Below are 21735 nucleotides of genomic sequence, written 5' to 3' on the forward strand. Positions count from 1 at the left end.
TCTTTTATGAGGAGATCGTTTATTATTCCTGTCTCATTACACAGAACCAGATCTAAGATAGCTTGCTCCCTTGTAGGTTCTGTAACATACTGTTCTAAGAAACAATCCCATATGCATTCTATGAATTCCTCCTCCAGGCTACCCCGTGCGATTTGATTTGACCAATCGATATGTAGGTTAAAATCCCCTATTCTTTTTCCTTTTTCACATGCCTCTATTATCCCCTTGATTATTGTCCGCACCACCGTGAAGTTATTATTTGGAGGCCTATAAACTACGCCCACCAGTGACTTTTTCCCCTATCTCTCATTTCCGCCCACAATGATTCAACATTTTGTTCATTAGAGCCAATATCATCTCTAACAACTGCCCTATCATCCTTTATTAACAGAGCTACCCCACCTCCTTTCCCTTCTTGTCCATCCTTCCGAATTGTCAAGATACCTCAGTATTGTTTAATTCCCAGTCTTGGCCACCCTGCAACGACGTTTTTGTAATGGCCAGCAAATCATACCCATTTGTAATGTTTTTTGCCGTCAACTCATTTACTTTATTTCGAATGCTGCGTGCGTTTAGGTAAGAGTGTTTTAATACTACTTTTTAAACCATGATTTTTAGTTTTGACCCCTCCTGCAGACCCTTTATATTCATACATATTGTCCCTTTCTATCACCTTGTGGTTTGCACTTACCCCAGTGCTACTCTGCTGTGTTGCCTCCTGCCTTTTGCATTCTTTCTTGGGTCCTGTTCATCTGAGCTCTCACCCACTCTAACTAGCTCAGAGACCTCTCCTGGGTTCTGAACACTCCTCGCATTGAGGCACCGAGCTTTCAGGCTTGCCTTTCTATTACACTTTGACCCTTTAGAATTTTGCTATACATTGGCCCTTTTTGTTTTTTGCCTTGGGTTTCTCTGCCCTCCACTTTTACTCATCTCCTTTCTGTCTTTTGCTTCTGTCTCCCTTTTGTTTCCCTCTGTCTCCCTGCATAGGTTCCCATCCCCCTACCATATTAGTTTAACTCCTTCCCAACAGCACTAGCAAACACTCCCCCTCGGACATTGGTTCCGGTCCTGCCCAGGTGCAGACCGTCTGGTTTGTACTGGTCCCACCTCCCCCAGAACCGGTTCCAAAGCCCCAGGAATTTGAATCCCTCCCTGCTGCACCACTGCTCAATCCACGTATTCATCTGCGCTATCCTGTGATTCCTACTCTGACTAGCACATGGCACTGGTAGCAATCCCGGATTTCTACTTTTGAGGTCCTACTTTTTAAATTTAGCTCCTAGCTCCTTAAATTCGTCTCGTAGGACCTCATCCCTTTTTTTACCTATGTCGTTGGTACCAATGTGCACCACGACAACTGGCTGTTCTCCCTCCCGTTTTAGAATGTCCTGCACCCGCTCCGAGACATCCTTGACCTTTGCACCAGGGAGGCAACATACCATCCTGGAGTCTCGGTTGTGGCCGCAGAAATGCCCATCTATTCCCCTTACAATTGAATCCCCCATCACTATCGCTCTCCCACTCTTTTTCCTGCCCTCCTGTGCAATAGAGCCAGCCACGGTGCCATGAACTTGCCTGCTGCTGCCCTCCCCTGATGAGTCATCCCCCTCAACAGTACTCAAAGCAGTGTATCTGTTTTGCAGGGGGATGACCGCAGGGGACCCCTTTACTACCTTCCTTGCACTGCTCTTCCTGCTGGTCTTCCATTCCCTAGCTGGCTGTGGACCCTTCACCTGCGGTAAGACCAACTCGCTACACGTGCTACTCACGTCATTCTCAGCATCGTGGATGCTCCAGAGTGAATCCACCCTCAGCTCCAAATCCGCAACGCGGTCCGTCAGGAGCTAGAGGCGGATACACTTCCCGCACATGTAGTCGTCAGGGACACCGGAAGTGTCCAAGTTCCCAAGTTCCCACATGGTACAGGAGGAGCATATCACATGACCGAGCGCTCCTGCCATGACTTAACCCTTAGATACACTTAATTTGGCAACAACAATGCTAACAGGTTACTTACGGATATAAAAAAAAGAAAAGCTTCTCACCAATCACCAGCCAATCACTTACCCCTTTGGCTGTGATGTCACCTTTTGATTTCTTTCTACTTCTTTTCTGCTTTTTCTCCCGGCTGGAGCTGCACAAGCTGGGCCTTTATAGGCCTCACCACGCACTTCGAGCTCCCGCCTCCGATGGCGTGGACTATGGCCAGCTTTTTTTTGACAGTTGTTTGTCAGTGTTCTATAGCACTGAGGTGCTGCAAACACTGACACATTGCACAGAGGTGCACGGCTGCACCCAGGCTCTCCCATGACTCCCTCCAGATGCTTATGGGGGGAGCTACAGAACGCAGGGAGGTTCTCTTCCCTTTTAAATGGACAGAAGAGACCTCCCCAGGTCACCAACACAGCCTGTTGCACATTGCACAAGAGGGCACAGGCAGGGATGTGGTCAGGAGGACCAGGCTGCAGTGGAGCAAGCCTTTCAATGATCTCAGTAGATCACTAAATGTTATTGCAAAGTCACACTCAACCTCATCCTGTTGTGCCTCTCATCACATCCCCATCACTCGGTTTCCCTACTGTACACCTGCACATCCTTACTCCCACCAACTTATCTTGCACCTCCACCCATCCCTCTCTATCTACATTGTCACTTCCCCATCTCTCTAGCTGCCCCTCATGCTTGTCCAATCATACCAACTAACACACAAGGGTAGGCACTTGGGTGTTTTAGCCAATGTTCATGTAGAGTTTCTGCTAACGTGTTGTCAAACAATGAAATGTTTATTTTGAACACTATGTTCTTGGACAGATTTGCATGCACTTTTGGAACGGCTTAGTGAGTTCTAGTGAATGGCGAGACATAAGGGTCATCGTCGGCAGTCTGTCGAATGAGGATGACTTGCTTCCACATCAAAAGGGATGGGCTCATAGATGTTTCAATGAAGGACCCGATATTCCAGTCCTGAACTCCAGGGGTGGAAGATGCCTGTGCGTGGTTTTTTTTTAATGTGTAGTGACCGTTACACATCAGCCACCACATGGGCTTCACAGAGCTAGGCCTTTATCCAGTGGCAAAAGGTTAACCAGGACGACTGGAGACCTGCTCTGCTACACGGACCTAGTGCGCACACATATCGCAGTGTGGGCTGGCCTGTGCTGCCCCTGGGCCCTCGGCTCTTCTGAGCCCTGTACCCTCATTTGCCGCTCCTCCGCCACGATCTCTCGCCGTTCCTCCGCCACGATCTCTCACCGCTCCTCTGCCACGATCATTTGCTGCATTTCTGCCTCGATCTCTTGCTGCTTTTCCGCCTCAAACATTCGCTGCACCTCAGCCACGTTCCCTCGCTGTTCATCCGCCCCGACCTTGCTGTTCCTCTGCTGTACCTGGGCCCCACCGATGTTCCTGTCCACGCTCCAAACGGCGATCTGGGTTTTGATGTCACCCAGTCGCCCACCTCGAAGTCGTCGCTCACTTGGACCAGCTCGCACTGGAAGTTGTAGTGGCATGCTCCAGTTCTTTTATCCTCCGGACTTGCGGTCGTGTCCTCTCGCAGGTCGGGGTGGCCCACATAAGGGTACCTACACAGTGGTGATGAGTATGAAAGGAATAGCTTGGGCATTGCGGGGATGCGTAATGGTGCTGGTGTGGGGTGGTGCCAACCTGCTGCATCATGTGGCAGCCAGCGTCAAGTGCAGTAAATTTGTCCATGGTCCCAAGCAGCATTGTGGTCAGAGGCTGATGCCCTGTGCAGCATCAGGTGATTGCGGAGAAGGAGATGATGATGATGGTGTGTTTAGTGATGTTGGTGTTGGGCTGATCATGGTGGGATGCTGAGGACCAAGATGAGATGGTTTCAAAAGGCACCAATGCTGCTGGAATAGATGGCAGGTGAGGTTGAGGTGACAGAATCAATCTGTCAATAGTGAGAGAGGTTGCTCCAAAGAGGTGACAGTGAAGAGAGAGTTCACTCCAAACTCGTCCAAACTGCATACAGCTCAAAAGTTTCTTACAAATCCTGAAGGTTCCAGCTTCTGACATTGGAAAGCGAACAGCTGTGAAATGGTAGCTTTTATACCACTTCTGCAGCTGTCAACTAGCCAAAGCAATAGAGAGTCAGTGAAAACCCAACACATTACCGAGGGACACAAACACAAATTTAGTAAAATGTTCGTGCCCGAGTAAAATCCTTTTAAATTACCTCTACAGCATCTTAATTGACTGGCCCGCCGCTTGGTGTCGGGTCTGTGATCCGCACACAGACTTGACAGTTGAGATATTGACACGGAGGCAGGTTCAGTACGGACTTCCGACCCACTGTCAATCACGTCCATTTTGACAGCGGGCCCGCCTCCAAACCCGCACTCACAGGGCCGGGAAGATTCCAGCCACCTACCCGGTGACCCAGGCAGCTCACTGATGAAGTAGATTTCAATTTCGGGTCACTGTATTGCCAGCAGCAGCTCTCAGGTTGGTCCTCGCAGGGGGAATGAAAGCAATTGGGAGACGTGTAATCGGGAGAGGGAGTGGTGTGAAAGTGATCAAGAGGGAGGGGGCCGAGCAGGGCCAGTGATGATCTTCAGTATTCCAGTGAAATCGGGAGGAGCATTCCTGCTTCTCCCAGCTCCACATTCAGTTCATTGTTTTTTTGCTGTTGTGAAGGCAGCCTCCAGCACTCTCCAAGTACCACTAAGTAGACCGCATGTAGACCATGTTTGCAGGGCAGCCTAATTTTGCAAAGTGGGCCTCAGACAGGCATTAGGGCCTCTACTTGCATATGCAAAGGAGCAATGGCTCGTTCAGGCACAGGCCCTGGACGTCTTGCTTTCTGCCTTTACCAATATGGGTGGGGGGGGAACTTCCGCCGCATTGAGCACCCGCTTAGGCATCCGTTTGGAACCATTGAATTTCTAAAAGATGAAATCTGGTTTAAAAAACACCTTAATTTTTTAGCCTTTGGACCTTTTGTGGTGTCTTTATCAAAAGAGTTAACATCCTCACGTGCTGGTGCGTTGGCTGATTATGTTGTGTTTGTAAGATGCATCTTTTCAAATAAGTCAAAACAAGCTGTCTATTTGAAATTACCATTTCTACATGTACATGGGACACAGCCTCTACAGGTTTTTTTTAAAAATTGTAGAATTTCTGTAATGTATCAATTTTGTGTACCTTTTCCCTTCCCCCTGCACCAGTGTGATACGGCACAATGTTAATCTCCTGCTAGTCCCATATGAAAAGAGGAGGAGGAACAAAATACTAACCTTTCAAACTGTCATTTAAAGCCTGCAGGTTAAATGTCAACTTCATTCCCGTCAGATGATGAAGGATACATGTAGCAAGTTTGTACATGATGATTGGTAGCTTACCAAAAGCCCAGTTAACATTGTAACATAGAAACATGGAAAATAGGTGCAGGAGTAGGCCATTCGGCCCTTCGAGCCTGCACCACCATTCAATAAGATCATGGCTGATCATTCTTTCAGTACCCCTTTCCTGCTTTCTCTCCATACCCCTTGATCCCTTTAGCCATAAGGGCCATATCTAACTCCCTCTTGAATATATCCAATGAACTGGCATCAACAACTCTCTGCGGCAGGGAATTCCACAGGTTAACAACTCTCTGAGTGAAGAAGTTTCTCCTCATCTCAGTCCTAAATGGCCTGCCCCTTATCCTAAGACTGTGTCCCCCTGGTTCTGGACTTCCCCAACATCGGGAACATTCTTCCCGCATCTAACCTGTCCAGTCCCGTCAGAATCTTATATGTTTCTATGAGATCCCCTCTCATCCTTCTAAACTCCAGAGTATAAAGGCCCAGTTAATGCAGTCTCTCCTCATATGTCAGTCCAGCCATCCCTGGAACCTTCGCTGCACTCCCTCAATAGCAAGAACGTCCTTCCTCAGATTAAGAGACCAAAACTGAATACAATATTCCAGCTGAGACCTCACCAAGGCCCTGTACAACTGCAGTAAGACTTCCCTGCTCCTATACTCAAATCCCCTGGCTATGAAGCCCAACATACCATTTGCCTTCTTCACCGCCTGCTGTACCTGCATGCCAACTTTCAAGGACTGATGAACCATGACACCCAGGTCCCGCTGCACCTCCCCTTTTCCTAATCTGCCACCATTCAGATAATATTCTGCTGAGCTGGTGTTGATAATATAATAGAAAAATAGAACAGCTATATATTCTCTTGCAATTGGGTCCTCACTGATGTCATTTGATGTTTGAATAATTATTTTCACACAATTGCTGAGCAACCCAAATGTCTGCACAAAGTATATGGTTTTCCCTTTTACCTGATTTCTGCAGAGAGATTGAAGTCACTGTGGTGTGGATAATATGGGCTTTTGCTGAATCAAGCAAATGTGAACAAACCAGCTTATTCCCTCCTTCCACAGCCCAAAGGCCAGCCTGGACCCCTGCCATTGATACTGCTCCTGTAGAGATAAAATAAAAATCATAAGAATATCTCGTTTAACTACCAATTACCTTTCAGAAAGGCAAAGCTGTTTTATCCGATGAAGAAAGAATGCTGCAAACTTTGAAAACTGAAAATGATTCTTCTGTAGTGAAAAGAATCAGAATGCCAACTTTACAAGAATTTCAACTTATCTCAGCATGCCAAATATTTGCAGAATAACCTGCTATGTGCTGAATATATGAGGCCACCTCCCCTTTCTGATGAAATGTGAGTGAGTGTAGACAGTGAGGATCAGTCAAGCCTGATCCAGTTGCGCAGCCAACAAACCACAAATGCACACTTTCAGCGGTAGTCACTGGACAACAATCAGGAAGATATAAACAGCATGGGCCTCGGTGTGAGTAGACATGGCTAAATATGTTCCCATACAATTAGCTGATTCCACGGACCGGGAATAACTCTCTGGCCCAATTAAAACCATTCATCTAGCTTAGTGCCCATTTTTGCACAGGGTTACCTAATTTTTTAGCGATTTTAATTCTGCTTGTTCCATTTTATCACAAAAAACCACCAGCCATTCACCTACTATAGAATGTTTACAGCAAGATAAGCATAGATAACGCTGGAGTCCAAATTCAAGCAAGAGATTGCAAATAAAGACTTTTTTTCAAAATTCTTTATTTAAAAAAAAAGCAGTTTCATGATTTTTATTTGAGACTATATGTGTCAGGCTAGATAGACTAGCTGGTCGTTTCCTGTCTGACATGTTCTTATGCTGGACAGCTGAAGAAAGTCTTTATTTTAAAACTTTAGTAGGACAATTATGTAATTCGAAAGTCTTTCCTAAGGGAGCTCTAACTTAAGTTCCTTTAATTACAGAGCTTTAATAAAACCTGCCGTAAAGTGTGACCAATGTTAAAGACCACCTGCCCAGTGAAAGACCCAATAATAAGGAACAGTCTCAAATTAGTAAGGCTTTACTGTACTTCACGCTCGCTCGGTTTGTTCACTTTGTCTCTCACATGCACATTTCATTCTAAAGATAAAGTTCAACATTTACATTACTATATCTCCACAACTAAAAAAGGATTTAGAAGTTGGTGTTCTTTTGGAAATGAATTTAAACTGAAGTAAATTACATAACTGTAGTACTGGAGCATTTTAATGAGTTAAACGTATAGAAGATTCGACAACTCGGGGAAATTTGAACCAAATCCCACTCAATGGAGAGTTATATGGGATGAGGTGTAAAATCAGAATTCTATCCAATCCCATCAGGTTAGGTTAAAATTACGGGATATCCCACTCTAAAAACTGAGTGGTAGATGCTAACTGTTGAAAATATCACAACTGGATGCAAAAAAAAACTAAAAAAAAAAACAGATTAAATGTAGTTGCGTGCTTTTTATTAACTGCAAGTAATAATTGACAGGTGATCTACTTGATTGGAGTCACTTGATCTGTTTGGATGCCCTCCAGACAGTTCGGGTTTCGACAGGACATTTTTGTCCTGACAGCGGGGAAGGTGAGGAAGTACGTTTATGTAGAATCACCATTTTACATGAACAACAAACAAACATTTGGCCTTTGTTTTGCTGAGTGAGTTTAACTCTCTACTTAAGTCCAAGATTAAAAGTTTACTCCACCCAGGTACAATCCTTCAGGGACTGTGTTGGTAATATCTTCTTATTAATACAGCTTTAAATGGAAGGAGGGCGTCCAGGTCTCTTCGGAGACAGTGTTGTAAGCAGAGGCCCTCCCTTTACCACTGGCTATTTCTACTAATGTTGCATTCTTACTAAAGTACAAGATAGTATCAGTTTCACAGGCAGTGCTGCCTGATTCACACCGTAATTTCATGCCCACAAAGTTAGCACTGATTATATGCACCAACTGGTATGTGCAGAGATCATTGCAGAAGCTACAATTTAAATGTTTAAAGGCAGACACATGTGCACTCTTTAAACCCTACCAGGAGGGGAGATGTTTAAAGGGCTGATACCACATTGCATTTATACTCAATGCTGGAAATCTGAAACAAAAACAGAAAATGCTTCAAATGCATAGCAGATCAATCAGCATCGAGAGAGAGAAGAGAAGTTGATATTTTAGAGAAAACCCTTTTGTCAGAACTTGAAGTGCAAAGCTGCTTTTATGTTAATATTGTTTCATTTTGGATTCTGGGAAACTGGCATGCTGAGTTTCTAAAACAACATTTGGATTTATATAGCGCCTTTAACATAGTAAAACATCCCAAGGCACTTCACAGGAGCATAAATCAGACAAAAATTGACATGGAGCCAAATAAGGAGACATTAGGACAGGTGAAAGAGGTAGGTTTAAAGCAGTCTTACAGGTGGAGAGGGAGGGAATTTGAGTGCTTAGGGCCTAGATGGCTGAAAGCACGGTCACCAATAGCGGAGCAAACACAGGGGGGATGTGCAAGAGGCTAGAGTTGGAGGAATGTGGAGTTTTTGGAGGATTGGAGGGCTAGACTAAATACAGCTCTTGTATCCCTGTGGAAAAGTCCTGAACAAAGGTTTTTGTGGGTCTATGATTCTATCACTTCGATAAGCAAGCTGGATTTAGTGTAAGCTTGAGAGCCGGCCTCTCAGAACCTGAATTGAAATGATGGCAGTGGAAAAGCAGCTTGCAAAGCCTCCACCAGGAACCTCATATCATTTCTCTAACTCGAGTTACTTGTTACAACCAAATGAAAAAGACTCCAGAATCATTTTTAAGTTATTGGAAGGAAAATCAGGTGAGTTCCTCTACAGCCATGCGCTTTGATCTGCTTTAACTTTACAATATTCACTGTGCCTCAGCGAAAACCCGGGAAAATCCTCCCTATAATGCAACTTCAAATCCACAGTTCTACTGCAGGACACTGCTTTGCATTGATGCTAAAGTTGTACTTTAAATGCATCCTAAGTGAGAAGATAGGTGGTTTGTTCAAACTCAAGCCACCTGTTACGAGGTGCACAAAAACAATTCTGAGGTAATTTCTACAATTTTCTAACCTTTCCGTGAGGAAAGCGCATAGTCCTTAGCACTATCTCCAAGATAAAACATTGCATGAGGAGAAATATGGGAGAAAATTGCAGAATTTAAACAAAGGCTTTATGAAAAAAATCATTCAAGCTTTAAACCTTCATTTATTTTGGCACTACTTCAAACATGAGAATTTAACTTGAGGCACATTATAGGAGGGAGGAGCAGAAGGACTACGGATCATGAGATAGTGACTAATATTGCAAGAAGGAAAAGCTCCTTGGACAGTCTTGTGTGGAACAGAGGCAAAATGACTGAGGAAGGGCCCGTCTTCCTAGGTATGTAAAGAGAAAAAGGTTAGTAAAGACAAACGTAGGTCCCCTGCAGTCAGAATCGGGGAAAGTCATAACGGGGAACAAAGAAATGGCAGACCAATTGAACAAGTACTTTGGTTCGGTATTCACTAAGGAGGATACAAACAACCTTCCGGATATAAAAGGAGTCAGAGGGTCTAGTAAGGAGGGGGAACTGAGGGAAATCTTTATTAGTCGGGAAATTGTGTTGGGAAAATTGATGGGATTGAAGGCCGATAAATCCCCAGGGCCTGATGGACTGCATCCCAGAGTACTTAAGGAGGTGGCCTTGGAAATAGCGGATGCATTGACAGTCATTTTCCAACATTCCATTGACTCTGGATCAGTTCCTATGGAGTGGAGGGTAGCCAATGTAACCCCACTTTTTAAAAAAGGAGGGAGAGAGAAAACAGGGAATTATAGACCGGTCAGCCTGACCTCAGTAGTGGGTAAAATGATGGAATCAATTATTAAGGATGTCATAGCAGTGCATCTGGAAAATGGTGACATGATAGGTCCAAGTCAGCATGGATTTGTGAAAGGGTAATCATGCTTGACAAATCTTCTGGAATTTTTTGAGGATGTTTCCAGTAAAGTGGACAAAGGAGAACCAGTTGATGTGGTATATTTGGACTTTCAGAAGGCTTTCGACAAGGTCCCACACAAGAGATTAATGTGCAAAGTTAAAGCACATGGGATTAGGGGTAGTGTGCTGATGTGGATTGAGAACTGGTTGTCAGACAGGAAGCAAAGAGTAGGAGTAAACGGGTACTTTTCAGAATGGTAGGCAGTGACTAGTGGGGTGCCGCAAGGTTCTGTGCTGGGGCCCCAGCTGTTTACATTGTACATTAATGATTTAGACGAGGGGATTAAATGCAGTATCTCCAAATTTGCGGATGATACTAAGTTGGGTGGCAGTGTGAGCTGCGAGGAGGATGCTATTAGGCTGCAGAGTGACTTGGATAGGTTAGGTGAGTGGGCAAATGCATGGCAGATGAAGTATAATGTGGATAAATGTGAGGTTATCCACTTTGGTGGTAAAAACAGAGAGACAGACTATTATCTGAATGGTGACAGATTAGGAAAAGGGAAGGTGCAACGAGACCTGGGTGTCATGGTACATCAGTCATTGAAGGTTAGCATGCAGGTACAGCAGGCGGTTAAGAAAGCAAATGGCATGTTGGCCTTCATAGCGAGGGGATTTGAATACAGGGGCAGGGAGGTGTTGCTACAGTTGTACAGGGCCTTGGTGAGGCCACACCTGGAGTATTGTGTACAGTTTTGGTCTCCTAACTTGAGGAAGGACATTCTTGCTATTGAGGGAGTGCAGCGAAGATTCACCAGACTGATTCCCAGGATGGCGGGACTGACCTATCAAGAAAGACTGGATCAACTGGGCTTGTATTCACTGGAGTTCAGAAGAATGAGAGGGGACCTCATGGAAACGTTTAAAATTCTGACGGGTTTAGACAGGTTAGATGCAGGAAGAATGTTCCCAATGTTGGGGAAGTCCAGAACCAGGGGTCACAGTCTGAGGATAAGGGGTAAGCCATTTAGGACCGAGATGAGGAGAAACTTCTTCACCCAGAGAGTGGTGAACCTGTGGAATTCTCTACCACAGAAAGTAGTTGAGGCCAATTCACTAAATATATTCAAAAGGGAGTTAGATGAAGTCCTTACTACTCGGGGGATCAAGGGTTATGGCGAGAAAGCAGGAAGGGGGTACTGAAGTTTCATGTTCAGCCATGAACTCATTGAATGGCGGTGCAGGCTAGAAGGGCTGAATGGCCTGCTCCTGCACCTATTTTCTATGTTTCTATGTTTCTATGTTTGTGGAGTTGACTGATCTCAGGAGAAATACAAATGGACCCTACTACTTGATCCAGGGAGCTGGTCTAAAGGGGGAGGGGGGCAGGAAATCTACCAGGATTCCAGCTCCTGATCTATTCTACTGGAAGATGCACCGTGTGGACATGAGGAGAGGGGAGTATAGGACGAAGCTTGATTTGTGCAGGAAGAACAGCTCCTTAGAACTGTACCTGAAGAGTCAACAACTTTGGGTTGGTGGAAAGATGCTGCATAAAAATAGCGAAAGATGGACAGCACTCATCTTTTCTTGGACAATGTACATCCTCACAATTCGCATTTGGTTGCTCAATCCCCCATGCTAATTCCATGCCTCAGTGGCTCTAGTTTATTTCCCCGACAACTACCATTGTAATTTAGACTTCAGTGTTCAGTGTTCATAAAGTGTCAACACTTAAAAAGCTCCCACTTCCACTTCACTCCTCACTTGAACTTTACACTAGTAATTATAGCTGCAGCATTTTTTGTAAGATAATAGAGGAATCTTCACAGTGGGTGTCGCCAGCTTCCAGGAAAAGGGCTGGCTGAACCCTGTGCCGAACTTTAACTGTGCTGACCTTTGACAACAATGTTATCTCTGCAGCCAGAATGAGTAACAAAATTGTAATTCTCTTGCTAATTCAGAGAACAATTTATTTCTCTGACACAGAAAAACATGTACAAAAATAACAAATTTAATATTTTGTATCTGACATTTACAACATATAGAATAATAAATGAGAAGTAAGTTACAAGATGAATGGATGCAAGGCTCCATCCTTCATCTTATCATAATATTACTGTAGTTTATCTTTATATATAAATTAGTTTGCAAGACTCTGGGCAGCTAAATGGAGCTAACTCAGCTAACTGAAACCAATTACTTCTCTAAATTCAGATGGTATCCGTACAAAGTTTATTCAGAAGCTATGGAATTGGGCTGCTGGGAGGAATCTTCAGACTAAGTTGCAGCTTCGATATACTATTGAAATCTTTTCCACAACCCAAAGTCTGCCAAATGTCCTGGTTGGTCCCAGCCATAGATTTGCAAATAACTATTATTTTTGGGAGATGGTTGTCGTGAGACAGCGCCTCCTACTTTCAGTCGGCCATCACAAAAAACACCAGCAGCAGAAACACAGGAAATCAGCAATGTTCAGCTTAGCCAGCCAGTCATGTTGGAGCTTTCTGAGGATTAGCTTTATCTATGACCTGGAGGGTGACTGAACGGGATTGAACTCAAGAGTTTTGGTATGCAGTGTTTGGAAAGAAGCTTGAGGTACAGAGTAAATAACTCCTGGAGTTACAGCTGGATATCCAGATGGGAACACCAAGTCGGTCAGTTGTGGGACTAACGGGCTCCTCTTCTCATGTAAACCCGCTCAGTGAATGTTCTTAATAATAAAGGGAGACTATAAACTGTCAGCATTGTGAAGCTCATCTAATTTAATCAGGCTTATTGCTTGATGTTCATATTTGAGAGTTTTGTTTTCTGTTTTGTCACTGCAGGAGGTACTGTGAAGCAGACAAGTTTGATTAATTGTGAAGTCTAACTTTTTATCCTTCATTGTGCCAGATGGGAGAGAGCCATGCAACCAGGCTATGCTCCATGTTCCTATTCTGTTGTACCCTTACGTGGTGTGGCAAATAGTGACTCAATGAGGTATTTTTCTTTCAAGTAAAACTTTATCAAAAGTTACTGAAGGAAACGGTTAAAACATTGGAATGTTATTATCTTGAAACAGTTAAGTGTAAAGGTAAGTACTATATTTCTGTAATCTGTGGATTTATTTCAACACCAAAAACAATTTGTAGCTTAACCTGAAATAAATGTTATGTCAGCATGGAGTTTTCCACCCAGCAGAGAAAGTGGGAGTGTTCAGCGATGAACCCATCAGGTTTAACTCAGTGATAAAATGTTTAACAGAAACAGTGGGCACCTGTTCAACCTTCGCCATCTCTAGGCCAGGTCCAAGACCACCCCAACCTCTGTCGTCGAGCTATAGTATGTGGACGACACCTGCGTCTGCGCACACACAGAGGCTGAACTCCAGAACATAGTCGATGTATTTACTGAGGCGTACGAAAGCATGGGCCTTACGCCAAACATCAGTAAGACAAAGGTCCTCCACCAGATGTCCTCGTCGCACAGCACTGCCCCCAATCATCAAAATCCACGGCGCGGCCCTGGACAATGTGGACCACTTCCCTTATCTCGGGAGCCTCCTATCAACAAGAGCAGGCATTGACGACGAGATTCAACACTGTCTCCAGTGCAGCCTTTGGCCGCCTAAGGAAAAGACCAGGCCCTCAAAACTGTCACCAAGCTCATGGTCTACAGGGCTGTAGTAATACCCGTCCTCCTGCATGGCTCAGAAACATGGACCATGTACAGTAGACACCTCAATTCGCTGGAGAAATACCACCAACGATGTCTCCGCAAGATCCTACAAATCCCCTGGGAGGACAGACGCACCAACGTTAGCATCCACAATCAGGCGAACATCCCCAGCATTGAAGCACTGTCCACACTTGATCAGCTCCGCTGGGCAGGCCACATAGTTCGCATGCCAGACACAAAACTCCCAAAGCAAGCGCTCTACTCGGAGCTCCTTCACAGCAAACGAGCCAAAGGTGGGCAGCGGAAACGTTACAAGGACACCCTCAAAGCCTCCCTGATAAAGTGCAACATCCCCACTGACACCTGGGAGTCCCTTGACAAAGACTGCCCTAAGTAAAGGAAGTGCATCCGGGAGGGCGCTGAGCTCCTCGAGTCTCGTTGCCGAGAGCATGCAGAAATCAAGCGCCGGCAGCGAAAAGAACGTGCGGCAAACCAGTCCCACCCACCCCTTCCCTCAACGACTATCTATCCCACCTGTGACAGAGACTGTGGTCTCGGATTGGACTGTACAGCCACCTAAGAACTCATGTTAAGAGTGGAAGCAAGTCTTCCTCGATTCCGAGGGACTGCCTATGATGATGATGATGATGATGATGATGATGATGTTTGCTTGAAATGGGGAACAGGTCATTCATTACAAAAATCAGAGAAACTTTGGTTAATAAGACTAGAAGGAAACGGTTAATTCTTAACTTTTAGCTTTTGCCTGTTAAGTACGTTTCTGTTTGAAGGACAGTTTAAATTAAAAGAAATCTCAGTCAGAGAGTTTTAGCTGATATGTTGCTGCACAGACACAGAACAAGCAGGGACAGTCTTTGCTGACAAGAGATTCAGCAAGGCAACACATTTTGTTAGCTCCAGCCTTGAAAAGGTAGCTACCATAGAAAATTAGGGAGTGTGTCAAGTTTTGGGGAGTTATTTTTGTTAAAACTGAAGTCCAACTAACTCAATGAGGCAATATTTCAAAACATGCAGATTCTCATGTAGCTAGAGTGCAAGAAAGGTAGAGAGATGTTTTTCGATACTTCAGAATTCGACAAGGAATGGCCAGCCGTTAAACCGTCAAGCTCAAAACCTGTGACACGGTGAATTCTCCTGTCTTGTATCGCAAGTGTGACACTAAGGCCCCAAGTTTCCACATGATTTGCACCTGATTTTTAGGAGCAACTGGTGGAGAACGGACTATCTTAGAAATCGCAATTCTCCACATTTTTTTTTCTGCAGTTCTAGTCAGTTAGAACAGTTTCACTTTGGAACAGAATTTTTTCTTCAAAAGGGGGCGTGTCCGGCCACTGACGCCTGATTTCAAAGTTTCCACAATGAAAATGTACTCCAAACTAACTTAGAATAGAGCAAGTGAAGATTTTTGTAGAACTGAAAAAACCTTGTCTACACATTAAAAAATCAGGCGCAGGTTACAAATTAGGCGTCCAGAACGAGGTTGGGGGGGGGAGGGGGAAGGGAAGTCATTAAATTCTATAATAAATCCTTATTTGTACTTATACAAATATTACACAAATAAATCCAACCTGAATAAAAATTTATAAGCAAAGAAAAGATTAAATAAACCATCTTCCTACCTGTGTGAAAGTGCTTCAGCCAGGGAGAATGCTGCAGGAAGCCTCACAAGTTGAGGCAGCCGTTCCCGCGGGGGAGGGAGGAGGCAGCCGTTCGTTCCCGACGGCAGGGGGGGGGGAGAAGGAGACAGTGAGAAGGCTGCAGGAAGCCTCAAGTTCAGCAGCCATTCCCCGACGGCGGGGGGGGGGGGGGGGGGGGGAGCCTCAATGCTGATGGCAATGTGCTTTTATTAAAAAATGTTCAAAGATTAAACAGCTACAAAAAAACTACAAAAATGGCCGAGTGCCAATGTTTCCTTCACACTGCGCGTGCGCAAACGCTCCAACGCGCAGGGTTACCGGCAGGAAAAAAACTAATTTAAATGGTACCCGCCCCCTCCCACTTACAAAATCGGCGCGCGTGTAAGCTCCGCCCCCCTGGGCGCTGCGCCAGCAGACATGGAGCTGCAGGGCGCTCTAGAATCTCGCGTTTTTTTTCCGGCGCTGTTTTCGGCACGAAAAACGGGCGCCCAGCTCGGAGGGGCTTCCGTTTTGTAGCGTGTGGAAACTTGGGCCCTAAGTATGTGTGTAATTATTAATAATAGTCATCAGTAGAAAGAACATCCATTCCCTAACGGGCCTACTTATGCAAGTTTCCTTTTGCAGTGATCATGAGCAAGGAACATTGGGAAAAGACTGGAATAGAACCATTGAACCACAGAACAGTACAGCACAGAGGGCTGGATTTTGAGGGGGTCAGTGGGCGCGATTGGTGGCGGGTCGGGTGGGAAATTGCTTTTTTCCCCCCCAGCTGGTCGGGACCCCACTGTGAACCTGCCGCCACTTGCCTTTACCAAAGGTCGGGCCTGTCAGCGCTGAGCAGACCCAGCACCCAGCAGCAGGGAAGCCAATTAAAATCATTAGTGGCTTGCTTACAGTCACTTATCAATGCTTTTCCCCTTAGCTGTTTGAATTTGACAGGTCACCCACTGGTTTCCCACTGTGCCTAGGCCTTGCCTGTGAAGCTGAGGTGGGAGGTCAGTGGACATTGAATGAGCTGATGTGTTGACAGCTTCAAATGTCATGTCAAAGCTCCCAGTTGATTGAAATGTTCCCTTAACCACTAACTTCTCTAAACTGCATTCCCACTACAGATTCAGGACGTTGCAAGTCTTTACACAAGTCTCTATCCAAGTCTGACCTCATTACCTCTCCAACCATTGACAGATCTCTTCTGTCATCTCTACTTCGCCTGCCATCTATTCCATCAGCATGGGTGCCCTTGAAACTCTCACTTTGGTCCTCCGAATCCCACCACGATCAGTCCCAACACCAGCATCAGGCACACCAACAGCAATAACAACACCAACCTTCCCCACAATCAACTGATGCTGCACAGGACACAGGGCATCAGTACCCAATCACATTGCTGCCTCGAAGGCCAGGGATGGCCTCACCATGGCCAGATTTACTTCACTTGATGCAGTACACCCTCACTGCCACATGATGCACCAGGTTGGCACCAGCCTACATCAACACCATAAATCATCCCTACAACGCCCAAGCCATTCCTTTTCACACTCACCACCATTGCAGGGGGCATTATATATCACCAATTCACTAAGCCACTTCCAAAAGGTGCACATTAATCTGTCCAAGAATGGAAAGTATTGAAAATAAAGGTTTCAATGTTTGACAGCACGTTAACAAGACTTTCCATGAACATTGCATAAAACACCCAAGTCCCTACGCTTGTGTGTTGTTAGTTGGTATGATTGCACTAGGATGAAGGCGAGTGTGAGGGGTGGCTAGTGAAGAGATGATGATGATGATGATAACATCGAGAGGGAGGGATGGGTGGAAGTGCGAGGTAAGTTAGTATGAGTAAGGATGTACAGGAGTAGGGTAGGGAAGGCAGTGTGATGGGATGTGATGAGAGGCACAACAGGATGCGATTGAGTGTGGCTTGTACTAACGCTTCCTGATCTACTGAGATCATGGAAACATTTGCGGCACTGTACCCAGGTCCTCCTGACCACATCCCTGCTTGTGCCCGTGTGTGCCATACACACGAACAATGACGGACAGGTGAAGACCATCTGGTCCATCAAGCCTGTCCCACACCATTGCAATTACCTTGTGTATCACAACTTATAAACCCAACCCCACCCAAAACCATGTGATCTCCTGGGAGGGGCAAAAAAAGATAAAAACCCAGCCAATTTGGGGAAAAAAATCTGGGAAATTCCTCTCCGTCCCATCTAGGCGATCAAAACTAGTCCAGGAGATCACTCTGGCCATTAAATTCCCTGCAGTAACCTTCTGTAAGATTTAATCGCTGCTGCAGCCAGAAACATTCCAAATTCTAACCACTCGTTGCATTACAAAATTTTTCCTCATGTTGCTTCTGGATCTTTTGACAATCACCTTATATATGCCCTGTGGTTATTGACTCTTCAGCCATTGGAAACAGTCTCGTTAATATTTACTCTACTGAACCCTTCAAGATTTTAAACGCCTCCATCAAATCTCTTCTTAGCCTTCTCTGCTCCAAGGAGAACAACCCCAGCTTCTCCAGTTTATCCACATAACTATAATCCCTCATTCCTGGAACCATTCTAGTAAATCTCTTCTGTACTCTCTCCAAAGCCTTCACATCCTTCCTAAAGTGTGGTGCCCAGAATTGGACAAAATACTCTAGCTGGGACCCAATTACCATTTTGTACAGGTAACAAGAGTATTCAAATGAGAAATGCAAAGGAGTAGCTCTCTAAACCTCCCTGCCTCTTTCTCTCTCTCTAAGTTGCTCCTTAAAAACTACCTCTTTGACCAGGCTTATTATCACCTGTCCCAATATCTCTGTTTGATAATGTTCCTGTGAAGCACCTTGGGACGTTTTACTACTTTAAAAGGCGCTATATAAATGCAAGTTGTTTTTGTTATAAATCTGAAATGATTAAACAGCAAGTCCGTTAGCATTTGTAAAGAGAAGAATAGCTTACGTCTTAAAGTACAGACCCTTTGTCAGAATGGTTTACATCTAATAAGTTAAGCTACCATTTCTGTACAGAGGCTGATAGGCTGATGCGCATTTCCAACATTTTCTGTTATACTTGAATCAGCTTTCAGCTGTTCAGGAAAATGGCTGCATACTTGCGTATAAATCACCCAGGGAATGCCCTTATTACTTGTCTTGACCCATCCTGCCATTATATTTAGAAATAATTGTAATATTCTCCTAATTAAGAGAAAATAAAGATCTGTAGCAATAGTGTGCTTGCTGCTTTCAGACTACCCGTGATCTGTAGGACTGTCATCCCCTCGAAACACACTGGGCATCGTACTTTGTAAAACTGTTGGTAATCAGAGACCTTCACAGGTGTAGTGCGCATGTTTGTGCTATTTTAATTTTTAGAATTTTACTCCTCCTCTTTAAAAAAAAATCTAAGCAAAGTGCAAGAAAACATTTCCAGGGAGGTACAGCGGAAGAGAACTAACACACATTTTCCAATGAACTAAAAACAGATTTCACACAAATGTGGGATTGGATAGTATCACATGACTTTCGTGGTTAATGTACTAATGTGTCGTGCTGTGGAAATTGGGAACATAATTTCAACACATACACACACACACACAGTGTAGTTAGTTCCTTTTACGGAGGCATCGCAGAGGAAAATGGAAAGAATCTGAACAATAGCTGACCCGGTGCTGCTGTTAGGCATCTTCTGACAGCTGGTTCAGCGTGACATGGGCAGAAGTCTGGGAGCAAATTGGCTGTCTGCCCTGTTAGCCATGGGACATGCATCCATGGCCTGGGAAGACCAGAGGGATGGGAAGAGGAGAATCACTGGTTGTGATATTTGGAAACCGGACAGATATAATGGATTTTTGGTTAAAAAAAAAATTAAATCCTGCTACTCAAGAGTGACAAATGGGAGCTAAATCACATTTGTTCAACTCTCATTTGTTAGTACAAATGAAGTACTAGGTAAGCTTGATTGACAGGTCAGTGTGACCCACATCTGACCCCAAGAGGGCGAGCCAGGCAGACCATAAAGGCATTTCTTTTGATTTTCCCAGTTTACTGACAGATATACGTTACTAGGTGGACAAAGGCTGGCTAGACGGAAGATCAGCCAGCGCTGACCCTTTCCATTCCCCATTTGTTCTTGTGCAGGAGGCAGAACCAGAAATCTGGGGGGTTTCCCCTCAGTTCTAGTGAAGGAGCAGAAACAATGAAAGTACCGAGGAGAACTGGAAGGGGCTAAACATCCAGGAGAGAGAGAATTAGACACAAGTTCCTTCTCTGTTGAAAATGATTCTGCAGGAAGAACATGCAGTTCACAAAATAAAATGGTCTCAATACACAAGACCACCCTCCCACCATTGATCAACAGTATTTGACCCATACATGCCTGCACACTTTCAGACATGTGTGTGTGTACTGCTCCTAAACTAAACTTAACCAAATCAGAAATAAGTATGGGAACAGTAGTTTGCTAAATAAATACTGCCATAGTTTACTCCAAAGACCATATTAAAAACAGGCAAGGACAAAAGGACCAAACAAAAAACAAAACTGGAAAATTCATGGTCTATAGAGCACCAAAAAGTGATGAATGGAGAGCATCTTTCTCAGAGCTTACAATCTCACTATCATGCAGGGAAGCAGGGTGGGAATGAGACCAGCCATGGGGAGGATGAGGGCAGGCTGAATTTATACTCTGGCCATTCAGTAGAGACCAATTGCTTAGTGGTATTGGCAGAAGCCTGGGAACAGCTTGCTTATGAACTGTTTTCAACAGAGAACAGTGTTGACAAAATTTGAGAGCAAACAAGTTTTAGAATTAATTTCACCTTTTTAAAAAAAAATATATATATTTTGTTAATAAATTTGAAAGATTATGAACACAGCAACATGGGAGTGAGGGAGAGGATAAAGAACTGAATTAGTTTCTCCCACTTCCATGGTGCCACTTTCAAACTAAATGTATAAACAGATCATTAGAAATTGAAAACTGTAGCAATCGCACAAGGCAGGAACACTGAGCCCATTTGATAGCAAATTACAATCACGAGTGGTTAGTACTGAATGCGCACAGACCAATGTAGAAATTTTACCTCGTGGGATTTGCATCTGTTGACCATTTGTTTCACTGCATTAATATCTGCTGATTTATCACCCATTAACCATAGAATTAAATGGCAAAAACAAACCATGTATGTGCCTCACTTCAGCTAAAAAAAGAGAAATATATATAAATATATATATATATATTATATGAAATGGTCCATTGTCCATTTGAAGTCAACTGTAAATCATTTTCCAACATTGCTGGCATTCTATCATGCATTTGGTTCACAAGTATTCCTTGTTAAAAATACGTTACTTGTGTCAACTGCCTCAAGTAAGCTGAGCCAACTAGCAATGACTCAAGCTTGGTATGCCACCAGGATGTGTTATTTTTAGCAGCACTGTGACAAATTACAGCTCATCCAGCCAAAGATGCAACATTGTTAGTTACTGTAACCTTAGTTACCCACAAGCAATTCTCAAATTCAAAGTCGTTTTACATTATATACTGTTGCTTGGCGTATGTGTTTGTGTATGCGTTACACAAACACAGATGGTAACGGTCTTAAAAATGTTCTTGAACTGCAACATTTCACACTCATGCAAATGTGCAGCTTTCTTTTGGTTTTAAGAAAAATCTATTTCCTCTGTTCATACCCACACGAGAGAGCCATGCAACAGGTGCATGATGTATAACTTACCTCAGTCGTGGGATGGACCCAAGGGGGGGGGGGGGGGGAGGAGAGGTGATGTTGATGGAAGGCGGCAATGTGTTTTTTTTTTGGACACTACATTTCATCCTTTTCTTATTTCAATTTAACCTGTAGTAAGGAGAAACACTAAATGCACAGACACATCTTGGAGATTGGCTGAACTCAGCGAGACCTGCCAATATTATCTTTCTAGCAGAATGATCTGCTGAGAATATCATGGGAAATAACTGCTTATCTCAGAGAGGACAAGCATGAACTGTATCCAGCTGTACCAAACTCAGTTTGTAAAGAAGAAACTTGCAGGAAAATGTTGCTGCCGATTGTTACAGGCATAAATCCAAAGTCCGAAATGCAAATAGTATGTGCATTA

At 44.3% G+C, this 21735-nt stretch overlaps 1 protein-coding gene across 1 annotated transcript in view; it reads right to left on the reverse strand.

Moving 5' to 3' along the window:
* LOC139262994 (prenylcysteine oxidase-like) overlaps positions 1 to 21735 on the reverse strand; it is an 80478-nt gene that overhangs the window by 27464 nt on the left and 31279 nt on the right. The window contains exon 5 of the mRNA XM_070878424.1: positions 6305 to 6445. Within this exon, the coding sequence (XP_070734525.1) occupies positions 6305 to 6445 (141 nt within the window). The remainder of the gene's footprint in view (positions 1 to 6304; positions 6446 to 21735) is intronic.

The sequence above is a fragment of the Pristiophorus japonicus genome, chromosome 4 (genome assembly GCF_044704955.1).
Source record: "Pristiophorus japonicus isolate sPriJap1 chromosome 4, sPriJap1.hap1, whole genome shotgun sequence".
Classification (NCBI taxonomy): Eukaryota; Metazoa; Chordata; class Chondrichthyes; family Pristiophoridae; genus Pristiophorus; species Pristiophorus japonicus.